General features: G+C 36.3%; 1 protein-coding gene across 3 annotated transcripts in view; it reads left to right on the top strand.

Moving 5' to 3' along the window:
- Positions 1 to 12,968, top strand: part of KIAA0232 (KIAA0232 ortholog) — a 64,017-nt gene that overhangs the window by 22,308 nt on the left and 28,741 nt on the right. For all 3 annotated transcript variants that reach the window (XM_064711739.1, XM_064711740.1, XM_064711741.1), the window contains exon 3: positions 9,196 to 9,333. In XM_064711739.1, the coding sequence (XP_064567809.1) occupies positions 9,196 to 9,333 (138 nt within the window). The remainder of the gene's footprint in view (positions 1 to 9,195; positions 9,334 to 12,968) is intronic.

The following is a 12,968-nucleotide window of genomic DNA, read 5'->3' as shown; positions in this document are numbered from 1 at the left end:
TTTTTGCAAATACAGAAAACATAGGTGGAAGTAGAACCCTAATACACTGCAACCAAATTTTACTGGAATGTTTGTAGTTTCTATTCTGGCTCATTGGATTAAACTGAAATAGCTATTAAAATATTGGGACAATTTATAAGCCAGTATATTTTGCCCAGCTGTATTTCAAAGGAATAGAGAATTTCCAAGAAAGGAATCTTGTTTATGGTAAACTGCACTGTGGTACCAGGGTCTTCAGGACTGCTTTGGTTATACACGTGTTATTCATACCTATCAAGAATTACTGTAAAATTCTCTAAATATACACACTTTAAATGCATGGTTGTTTGTTTTGAAATACTCAAGTACTGAAGGTAACTGAGTTATTGTTGGCACCTAGAGCACAATTCTTATCCAAGCCATACTTGCTACTTTTGGAAGTGAGTCTCAGAGCTCAAGATGTAAAAGTTCTTAAGAAATACTTCCTTCTGATTGTGCATGCTTTTTTCCTTCTTTTAATTTCCCTCTCCCCTCTGTTTTTGCTTGGTAGCAATGATAATGCTGATGGGAGGATTTAAGTGGGTGGAAGTAGGAGGCTCTTTGGGACTTTTTTCCCCGAGTATTGACTGATAGACTAGAAAATACAAAGATAGTATGAATTGGGTTTGCACATTTTCCTTGATTCCTGTGATATTCACAGATATAGTTTTGAGGGTTTTGTGGCTAGTTGAGGTTTGTCATATCAGAAGACAAGTAAGGATTTCAGTGGTAGACTCGCCCTTTTTTTCCGACAGCTGAAGATATTGCTTGTGTACCATCTTTTTAGAGAAGAATTCTCAAATTGATTTGCACATATATTAGATGTCTACATGGCCTAAAGATTACTAAAGAAATCTCTTGAACCATGCTATATAAGATATTCATTATTTAGGGATTGTGTTAGGGAGTTTACTTGGTTCAGTTTGGTTTGGTTTTTTTTGAGGCCTGTCAATGGTCTCTTCTGAATGTTTGGAAATCACTGGTATTTTGTGCTGAGATAGATGACATTTTAGTCACTTTTGGTCCATTAAGGAAAACCTCGTAAAATTTGTGTGGATTTACAGACTGTTTAATGTAAGTAAAGTGCAGAATGTTTCTGCCAAATATACTTTTTTTTTTTTCCATTTGCATTTTATTACTGAATTTACTTATTTTGGATAAATTAAGCAGAAAATCATGAAATTGCTGTCGAGCTTGTAACTTTTGGGGACCCACAGAATTGCTGTTGGTGGAGATCTGAATATTGTGAGACAGCCTTTTGACTTCGTGCTAGATGAACTTTTGATCAGAATACCTTGCTCATTGTTTCCTAGTAGCAAACCAAATAGGTGCTTTTAAGATTTGATTGTTGTTTAAATGCTGATTAAAAATATATTTGTAGATGTATGTGTTCTCAAACCAGTTTATGATACAGCAAATATGGCATTAATATAATATAATCTGTTTGAAGCAGAAGGCGTTGCCTTAAAATATACTTTGTGTGAAACATTATTTCATTGATTATTCTTTATACAGTATTAGAATCAGTGTTCTGTGTTATATCTTTCATATACTAATTGTAAACTTAACTGATTTTGAATATAACAAATTTATGGTTTAGAGCTATAGATTTGTTCCTGTCGACTGTTCTCCCTTAGAGAGCCTTTATTTAACAAAAACCCCAAAACCTAACCCAAAGAGCTAGACACTCTGTGAGATAAAGGCTTTGTTTGTAAGCCTTTGGTCGTGCAGCAGAAAGATTGAAATGCATTTGTTATGCATACTTTCCAAATCAAGTGTCTTCTGTTGCTTTTGATCTACTTCTTTCAACACATTTTTGGAAGTTAACAGTTTTTTTCTGAATCTCAAAAGTAATATTTTTTTTTTAAGAGAATGTTTTCCTAACTCTCAGAATTAATTGGCTATTGCACTGCAAAGTATGTACTTTTGTGGCCAGGTTGAGATTTTTTCTTTTGATTTTTCAATTTTTAACAGAGAGGCTTTTTTTGCAGGAAGACTAATTATTTGTAGACTGATTTGAAGTAGTTCCATTCAGGTAATCTTTTATATGGAGGCATAAAAAGTCTTCAGAATGATAGTTACACTTCTGCTGACTCTGATCAGAGTTTTTATTCTTGCTTTTTGATCATTGTCACTTACATATTTAAAGTCCAAAATGTAGTTTTCTTTTTTATTTTAAGAGAAAAAGAGCCGTGGAAGGGACACCTCAGCCCATATGTGATATATTTGAGGGCTTGACCTTCTGGTTTTAATTCCATAAATGATTTTGGCCTATCCCTCTGCCCTGGGATGGGGATATCATTGCCAGCTTTAGCTGTGTTTGGCTTGCATGTGCTGAGGACAGAGGACTCTTTGGAGACTGAACTGGGGATGCATTAGGTTCCCAGATCCGGTGGAATGTGCTGTTAGTTCTCCTGCCATCCCATATTAACCCAGTAGAGGGAACTGATGTCTGGATTTAAATTCTAGTAATAGATACTAGTTTTTCCCATGTATATTTTGGGTGAAAGAGGTTTTGGGGTTTTGTATGTGTTTTGTGTTTTTGTATGTCTCATCTGTAACCTAAAGAGAGGAGGTGAAATCAAGATTTGGTCCTGTGCATTCCACTAACCATGTGTTAAATGTTCACCTGGCTGGTATGCCCATTTTACAAAAATAACAATGCTGCTTCTAGTATAATTACACCTATTCTTTTATTGTCCCTAAGAAATGCCTTGGGGTCATTCAAAAACATTTTTTGATCAGGCATTAAATATGCAGAGTGGGTTCAGCTACAGTAGGGAAATGCTGTGTGACTGCTGTACACAAGTGTCAGTAAATTTCAAAGTTCACCAACAACATGTGGAAATAAATTTCTTGAATGCAAAGCATTTTCTGTTTAGTTTGTATTTGTGTTACTGCTTATTAAGCTGTATAAGCTTGAGCTTATACTTATAAGCTTATACTGCTTATTAAGCAGTCCTGTAGGAATAATTTTTAAAATTTTCTGACCATAGTTTTTTAGTCAGTACCCCAACTAAGTATGTAAATTTCAAATTGTGGGAATCAGCATATGAAGAACAGAGTAGGTAGGAGGGGGAGCTGTGAGACCAAGACTTTTAGCTGTACTTTTTTATATGACTAATTCAAAATCCTTAGATTACTCAAATGTGTATCTTTACAGCAATGGGAATAACCCCTTCTTCTTCCCATACATAAACATGTAAACTGAAGAAAGGACCAATTAATCATATTTAGAAAACGGTATTATATCTTGAAATTAATATACCCATACCATAAAGCTTATTAATACAAAAGTTAAACCACATTTTAAAAGCTCAGATAACTAAGTATTAAAGTTTATAGAGGCAAACTTAGCTGTGGTCCTGCCCTCTATCCCTTTCTAGGAAGGGGGTGCTATAGCTGAGAGCTATGTAATTCAAATTTTGGAAAGTAATTTTTTGTGTACAATATTAGTTTTTTGAGAAAAATTGGGTGGATATGGATTCTTCTTCACTTAAGCATTGGAAGATGGCTGAAATGTCTTCACTGTAAAAGCGTGTGGCTCAGGAAACTGATTTATTGACTTTTAGTTGGCATTTGTTTCGTTAATTGTGCAGTAACTGAACTGTTTTGTATTTCTCTGTCCAGTGACTGTTAGATATGGGACAGGTTTGGAGTGTCATGGACTGTGAGTTTGTATTCTCTATTCTGTTTTAGGGGTGGCAGTTGTGGTGGCAGGGATTGGAGCTCAGCTGTAGGCTTGTGCAATCTGTACAGGTTCCAGGGCAGTCAGCTTCACTCGTGTGTTAGTGCAGCAGAAAAGCAAGTCATTTTCAAGGACTGTGCTTAGCTGAGAAACTTTATTTCCACACTCTTTGCTGCGTTTGTATTGCTGTGAGTGATCATGTTGAGCTGCTCGTTCCTTTTTTACCAAGTTGTGGCTGCTAATGTATTCTCACAAAGACTTACATAATACAGAGCAGAGGTGGAAGCTCAAGGTTGGAGTCCTCCTAACAGTCAGGATTTCTTTGCAGCCATCTCTGTGCTGATACAATTGTACTGTTTGGATTTCTGGGCATAATTAAGATACTTCCTTAGTTTTCTTTGGGTATATGTCATTGCATGACAGTACACTTGCCACATTTCTCCAAGCATAGACATGTGCTGCCCATATTCTCTGAAATCAGATGATTACAGTGGTCTATGATGCTTGACACACAACTTTATCTCTAAAGCCAAGAAAGTAGCCATAAATGTTATGAAATAACTTCTCCAGTCATGACATTCCCCTTTCAGACACCTTGACTCTGTAGTGACAGTTTCTATTGAGTTCCTGGCTTTCTTTTCTGCACTGTAAATCAGACATGTAAGTAAATGATGCCTTTATAGCTGTAGCTATAGCCTTGCTGAATTTTCTTCTTTCCTACTTTTACTTTAATGGGAAAAGTCTAAAGGCAGTCTGCTCAACAAACATAAGATTTTAACAGATGCAGCATTTGCATGTTCTCTCATTCTTTGGAGTGGGTGTGACAAATTTCTTCTCCTTAGTTTTAGCCTAGAAGTAACTTCTAATTAGTGAACATCACATAGACTACCCTTTCAAACTGGTAGGATTATAAGCAAAAGTTTATAATTTACAGAAAGTCAGATTACAGGATTTTGTACTTGGATTGATTAGTTTTGATAAGGAGAATTCTTTACTGCCTGCCCTCAGTCCCCAATACCCTGAGGTCATAGCAGTGCATGTTGTGATCTGCTACATTATCAGCTGTTCTGTTACAGTCAGGTTCTGCAGGGTTATAATGTTCTGGTTGGGACATCTGGGAAAGGGGTGACTTTCTAATGAACCATCTAGTGCATAGATGGTTCCCTGGTTTTTCATTATGAGTCTAAGATTAATTCTTTCCATGATAATACCTGGATTTGGAGTTATTATCTAACATTAAAGAATGTTTCCCACTCCTCTCTGTTCCGTGTTTAGCAATGGTTTTTTTGCCATGGAGAAAACTTGGTGTAGTTGACAAACTTGCTGAGAGAGCGTTTGATCCCTCTTTCCATGTCACTGACAAAGGTGTTAAACAGCATCAGTACCAGTGCAGACCCAGAGACACACTTGTCACTGGCCTTCACTTTGAACATCAAGCCATTGACCACAACTCTGAGTGTTACCATCCAACCAATTCCTTGTCCACTGAGTGGTCCATGTGTCAAATCCATGTCTTTCAGAGGCAAGGACAGTGTCACAAGCTCTGCACAGGTCCAGGTAGTTGACATCATTTACTCTTCCCTTACCCATCAAAGCTGTTATCCTGTCTTAGAAGGCCATGAAATTTGTGTGGCATGATCTGTCCCCAGTGAAGCCATGTTGGCTGTCACCAGTCACCTCCCTATTTTCCATGTGCTCTGGTACAGATTCTAGGAGGATCTGTGCCACAATCTGTGCTACGATCTTGCCAGGCACAGAAGTGACACTGACTGGCCTGTAGTTCCCCAAGTCTTCCCTTTTTTCCCTTTGTAAAAACAGGTTATGTTTCCCTTCCTAATGTTGCCATTTATGTGGATCATGAGCTTCATAATGGTTTTATTTCAGTCATATGGCAAGGTGTCACATTTGTTTTCTTACAGATAGTAGATATTTCTTTTTACAGCAAATGAAAGGAGAATCAGTATCAAACTTCCTTTTTTTTTGCTTCTCCAATTTCTTATAGTTTAGAGGGAGGTGGTGGAATTGCTGCTGAATAGAGTTTCAAAATCTTTCTAAAATTTGTGCCTGCATCTCAATTTAAAATTGAATCAAGCACTCAAAATAATGGCTTTCTTGAGGCACCACTTGTGTGAAGAATACAGATATTTCATCAATGTTTCTTTAGTCATATTTGTAGTTATGAAGTTATTCTTGTTAGGAAACTGCACTTTCAGTGTCTTCATGATTGAAAATCTCTAATGAAATTATCTAGTTATGTAGTAGGTAGATGACAGTAGCACTCTGAAGAGCAGATGTTTGAATAACTGTTTAGATATAAGAACTTGGAGTTTTTTCAGTATCCAGAGGGCATTGGCTTTCTGTTGATACCTCTTTAATATTGGAGCGTCATCTCTTGAAAATGTAGGTAAAGGTAGTCTGGTTTAAATATTTGAGCTCTGTAAACAAAATTTTAGTTTTTTCTTCTGTGTATATGCACACTTTTAAAATCTGTAAGTTCAGAGTGGCATTGTTTTTGTGAAAAGTTCAGTGACCAGTGTAGAGCTCTTGCATTAAAACGAGCATTATATTATAATCTCTAGTTCTGTTAAGAAACAAGGTAAATGAAGGCATCTAGTAGGTGAAGAGATCAGAAGTCCTTGGTTATTCTTTGCACGTGGAGGAAGTAGTTTTCCTGTCTTCATGCATACAGAATGTTTTGCTTAGCTGCTTTCTTTCCTGTTATGAACTTGATACTTTTCAGTCTAAGGAGTAAACGTACTGATGGGCTCCTGACTGCTGAAGACAGGGAGCAAAAGAGAGGGGAAAAAATTTAAGAGACTTATTTAACCAATTTAAACCATTAAATTTAACTAATTTAAACCATTGGAACTACTGGGTTGTCTTTTTTTTTTTTGACAATTTAGTCATCATAAAAGAAGAGGATCACTCTGTGTCTCACTGTTCTACAAACTCACTCTCTAGGGTGTATTGCGTTTCCTTGTTTCTCAGGCATTTTACTGTAATGTTGGGCTTTGTAAAACCTTTTTGTGCTTGATCCAGAATGGTTCTGATACACAAGAATTATGCCTAAGGTTTTTTTTTCCTTCACTGTTCTGTAGGGTTTTATGGGTGTGATGTTTGAGTCCTCAGTAACATAGGCTCTATCCAATACATATATAGTGCTGATAAATACTGTAGTTTAGATGAAGATTTTAAATGCAAAATTTCTCATGGAATAGATGTAATCCATGGTGTTTGCTAGTTTTGTAAGATCTGAGACTATAAAACTGAGGAGTTTGTCCTAGAAAAAAAATCCAAACCCAAGTTTTAAACTTGGCAGCCCGGTGTGACTGAAAACCCTGTCTCCAAAATTATTTTGTTTGTATGTCGTATAAAGAGGTAGAAAGAAATCAAGAATTCTGTCAGAGCTATGTCCTCAATTGCTGCATCCTGAAGGACAAACCATATTGTTCTCAAAGTGCAAAAACAACTCTCTCTTGAAGGAGGGATGAGACCATGATACCACAGCTCTGGGGTGGGGTCCTGAGAGAAAATTCCATTTAGCTTCCCTTCCCCCATTAAAAAAAACTGCATATCTCTTAAAAGAGATTTTTCAGTTTTTAAAAGTTGAAAAATATCAAAGTTTGCAGACAAGTGTCAGATATTTTTGAAATTACGTGTGAAGGACTGAATGAAATGCTTTATAAATTTCTGTGAGCATGAAGGTTCTTGCTGCTCTGCTGACAGAAAGTTGGTAAAGCTGTGATCTATGGGTACAAAGCAAACCTTTGTTAGCATAGAAAAAAACAGTAATACATAGCATTTTGGGAATGTTTTCCTACTGCAGATGTTGTCTTTGTGAACTTTCTACATAAAATCAGAATAAATTAAGTTAACCCAGTGCAAATTTGCTGGTGTACCTGGATCATACCCAACCTATTTACTCATTTGCAGCTGTGCCCATGTGAATGAGCTGGAGGGGTTTTGGAAGCTGGTGGGGAATAGGTGATTCTCATCAGTTTGTTTTCTTTCCCATTAATATTGGGAAGAGTTAGAGTGCTCTACAACCTTGTTGTATAAAGAAATATGTAACTGCAATTTTGGAAAAGACTTAAAAATTTATTTTTTAAAAACGAATTGTAGATATGCACAGAATTATTCTCTGATTTATTTTTTTCTTTTCTATTATTTCTTTTGTTATTTCTTCTAATAACAGTACCGTAGCCTGCTCAAATTTTTGGTTTTAAGTGAATTATTGGCACCTTGCACAAGTGCTGGCAAAGTCAGAGTGACTGGTAGCTTTTTGCTCTTTCAGCACTAAATGCAGTTCTTCAGTTTTGGTGCTCAAATAAGACTTTAAGCAGTAAATCCAGCAAATTGCTCTGCTCTTTCTCATGAAGTCACAAATGGCAGCCCTTTGATGGCTGTTTCTGAAGATGTTTGGTCTCTCTCTTGGCTCCCATTTTTTTCCCCTCTTGTTCTTTGCACAGGAACAATTATTTGCACTGACAACTTGTTTTACTTTGTTTTAAAACCATGGGGAATTAGGAATTCTTTTAAATGAGGGTAGGCCTTAGCCTGGTTTTCTTTGGAAGCAGTAACAGATACATTGAAAAGGTTGATACAGGTAGGCTGAAAAGTATCAGATGTTTGTGGATCTCTCTGCAGAAGATCATTTTAGACAAGCATACATTTTAAGATGTTAAAGACTATCTCACTGACAGCCAAAATACTTATTTCATGAGATGAATATGGCAAATCATGTACGTGTATGTGAACAGACAGTGAAGAACAAGCAAGTCCGGTAATAAATTTTGTAAATTCTGAAAAGCCATATAAAAGGGATTGCAAAGGGATGCTATCTTCAGATTATTGCATGTAATACAATAGCATTCTACTCTGATGTTATTGTTCTTCATCGTTCTTACATGTGTAGGAGGCCAACCCCACCTACTCACTCTCACTTCTCAATTACTTGAATTTTCTTCTGAAATAGTTCAGGTTTATTTTATGACAGCTACTGCTATCTCTAGCTGTAATCATGTTCATTTTAACACTGAGTTGAAGGCTTCAGGATCTAACACCACACTTTCTTCTTCTGGCTTGTTTAACTTTCTCTTGAGTTTGATCTTAACTCTCTGAACTACTTGCTTCTCCTTCTTATTATTTCAGAGATCAGTGAAACAAATGTATTTTGTGTAAATTACAGTAATACATTCAACCATAAGTTGGCCATAAAATTTCCTTTGTGGATATTCTTTGCAAAAATTGGAAAATGTTACAGTGAAGTGTGAGTTGCCTCCATGTCCTGTGCAAGATGCATGTGCTTTTCTGAATAGTAAGTGCAAGTTTTATGTAATCAAACTAATCTTCAGTTTGGCTAAAAGTAATTTTTAGCAGATATAATGGGGTTGGTTTCATTTGCTCAGTATGTTATTTGTAGTCCTCTTCTGCTATAGTACTGAGATACTAATGTATTTAAATAGTGTAATTTCTTTGTTTGATTTTAGGAGAATGACATCTTCCTGGGCTGGGAAAAGGGAGCTTACAAGAAATGGGGAAAGAGTAAGAAAAAGTGCTCTGATCTAACACTAGAGGAAATGAAAAAACAGGCTGCTGTCCAGTGTCTTCGCTCTGCTTCTGATGAAGTAAGTTTGGACTATTTAATAGATTCTTAAGGTTTTATGTCCTTCTATGTGCTAGGTGTATTTTGCTTGTGATGCTTATATTTTAATTTGTGGCTTCTTAAAGTGCTAGTTTGCCAAGAGTTCTTCAAGAATTGTGTATTTTTATTTAGTGAATCATGATATTGGTGTATGTTAGAATGATTTCACAAGAGATTCTGTACTATGTGGTGTCATGCTTTCCTTTCTGTAAACCGTTCCCTATTCTTGTCAGGGGCACCAGTTTGAGTTGAAATTACCACAAATCTTTGCATAAAGGTAATTCTAAAAATTCTAAGTTGACTTTGTGTTGTGTGTGGATAGAAAGGACTGGATCATGTGGACAGAAGCCATCTTGTTCTGTGCATGTGACATGTGTAATCCAGAATTCCTAAATAAAAAGCCATGTATTGTAGCAAATGTTCACTTTCCAAGTTAGTGATTGAGTGGAAGTGGAGTTGAAGTGCACTGACTAGAGCAGGTGAGGAGAGGTGAAGGCAGCAGGTTGAAGCAAGACAGCAGAGGCAGCAGATATTATGTAGATGAGCAGACAAGTGGACAAAGGGTGAGGCCGTTGAAGGCAATATTTAAAAAGAAAGAATGATCTGTAGCACAAGTCAAAGAAAGCTCTCCAGGGAGATTTTTCAGACAGCAAAAATGAGAAACTGTTTTTTTGTAGTTTACAGAACTATAAATACTCTGATCTGTCACTGCTGTAAGAAACTACCCCACCTCTGCAGCCCAGTTGCGTTACAGCTCTCCACACCTTTCTAGTCATAGCTTGTGCTTGCACAAGCATTTGTGGGGTTATGTGCACAACTGGTTTGGGAAAGTGAATCAGTTTCCTGAGATTAACCTGGTTGGGGCAGAGGAAATGTTAACCCAGAGAGGTTTCCTGGCCAAATTTGTGGCACAGGCACTCGTCCCAGCAAGGCTGTGGCAAAGTAATCAAGGAAGTGGGGAAGATGTGGTGGTTATTCCCACCACGTTCAGCTGCATTACCATCACGTTCTGGCTCACTGTGAAGCTACTTGAGTATTTGCTCAGTTACTAAATTGCTAATTGACTAACTGGGAGATTTCTGACCTCCCATTTTCCCATTACTTATTATCCTAACAAAGTGATGCAAAGTACAGTTTTGTTGGTAATTTGCTCTGCTCTCAAAGTTACAGAATATTGAGGTCAGCACTCCAACTACCATAGAAGTTAATTTGAATATGAAGCAAATACAGAGAAATAATTGGAGGAAGTAATGTCTTTCTTGAGGATATGTTTGTCTTTGTATACTCATTTTATGAACAATAAAATGTAGGTCTAATACATAGACTGCAGGAATACTGATGATTGATTCTTAACTTCAGAAATTACACTCTTGATTCATCTCAGCATAGCTGAAAATCAAGAATCATCACTTAGAACTAAATTTATGTTATATAGAGAAATTTCTTTGCAGAGCAAAAGGAAGGAGGTGAATTTATTAATAATCTTTAACAGAAAAGGGAAGAAACGATTCAACTACAGTTTTGAAAGAATAAAAATACATGAGATCTGAAAGGTTGAAAAATAACTTCACCTTTGACCTCTGTCACCTTGTTAGTGTTCAGCATTAACCTATAATCTGCAACCTGTAGACTTGAGTTATTTCAGAGCTATTTTGACTTCTGTTGCCTGCTCAGACAATTAAGCTTACACATTTTTTGTCATTAATGAAATTGCAGGTCATAATTTTTATAGTGTATATTCACAGAATTGAACCTTTAAACCTTTAAAAAAAAGTTTTTACTTAAAGCTGCTTTGTAGGTAGTTTAACACAAGCATTGCATGAAAGAAATACAGACTTTTAATTTTTCCCCCAGAATTAAAGGGAGGGGTGATCCTACTTAAATGCTAGTAATACTTTAAAGTAACTTGTAAGATATCTTTTATTTCTGATTTTTGAAACACCTTTCTGATGTTGTTGGGTTTTTGTATTTAAGTTTGTGTGCTGATCTGATGGGAATAATGAATAGATTTTGGACTGTGAAAGATGTTAAAATAATATTTCTACTGAGGCATTCAAGCTGCTCCATACAATGTTCATGGTTTTTTCTCTACAAAATGGTAAAAATATTCGGTGAACTGTAGTTAAAATGGTAGATCAGTTGTGTGTAAGGAGTATTTATCAAAATTATTGAAATACATATAAATACTTTTTTCCAGGGCTACTTGAATTTTTTTAAATGGTTTTCTGAATCGTCTGAGAAATGTTTACCTGTGATTTTTTTTTGTTGTCAGATTAGGTAGATGTGTTCATTAGGATGTTCTCTTTTTGCAAATGACCTGATAAATAGTCCACATGGGCAGTTGTGGAGCTTGTTTATAGTTTTGCTTACCTTCTGTGATCCCTTTTTCAAAGTAGGCGGATGCAGAAATGCCAATCTGCTCACATGGATATGGAACACTTGCTCTTCCAGCCTAACCTCTTCTTTCAACCTTAGTATTGGAGTTAAACAAACAAGTTTGAGTCCCTTTAATGGGAATAATTGGGGAACAGTCTTAGTGGATTTCAAGTTGAATATATTTTAAAAAAATTGTATTTAAGTGAAGTGATTGTGCTGTTTACCCTGTGTGTGTCTGCAGACAGACTATGTATGTATACACACGTGTGTATAGGCACACACAAACACACACAAAAGAGCCAAAGCAGGGTGACAATTCAGTGAAGACTTTAGGATTTTGCAGCCTGATCATTTTAGAGAGAAAAGTGTGCAGAGGATGAAAAGGTAATGTGGGTCAGTAGTAACTTTTCTAACTCTCATAGGAAATTACAGATATCATTAATGTAATTTTGATTTTTTGCATTTAACTATTTAAACCAATAATGTGTTAAGAAATGGCAGACAGTCTGCCTTCTCCCCCACGAGTAACCAAAAACCTTAAAATTGGGCGATCACTTCAAAAAGGTGCTTGATGGAGAGGGGAAGTGATAAAATTGATTATATGAAAATTGGCTTGATAGCAGTAAGTACTTTTTTGGTCAAACTTTCATTTAGTTGAAATAAGTATTTTGAAATAACCTCTTGTGGGTTTACATTTCCATAGTATTCATTCTTAGGGTACTTCATTTATACATTTATACTTAATTTGTATTTTACATTCATACTTAGGTGCTTCATTTGGTAGCTTAGTTTTGCTTCACTTCTGTTCTTCCTCTTGTGTTAAAAAGAGTAATGCTGTAAAACACTAATCTGAGACAGAAATCCAAGGTTCTAGTTTTAATTTCACAGGGCTGAAAACAAAGATCTGACTTGAAGAAGCCCAAGTTTGGTGTTTATTTCTAAAACATTTCCTACATTGTGGAGAATGAAGAGTCAGAGAAGCTGCTCTGCCTCTCTGTGTCTTTGCCATGGCAAAGCCTGTTGTGGACTAAAGTGTGTTTGTGGGGGAAACCTGATTCTGACAGGCACCATCTGGTATATGTGAGAATGCAAATTGTTAATGGGTGTACATTCTGAGGACAGTATTTTTTGTTTGACAAGCATTTTGGTGTCTCAAATTGTCTATATTTGTATAAATGAGTCCTTGGCTGCAGATGCTCTTGATGCAGTCAGGAGCAGAGGAACTGTAAGTACACTGCAACT

The sequence above is a fragment of the Zonotrichia leucophrys genome, chromosome 4 (genome assembly GCF_028769735.1).
Source record: "Zonotrichia leucophrys gambelii isolate GWCS_2022_RI chromosome 4, RI_Zleu_2.0, whole genome shotgun sequence".
NCBI lineage: Eukaryota > Metazoa > Chordata > Aves > Passeriformes > Passerellidae > Zonotrichia > Zonotrichia leucophrys.
This window is presented reverse-complemented; position numbering and strand designations above follow the sequence as displayed.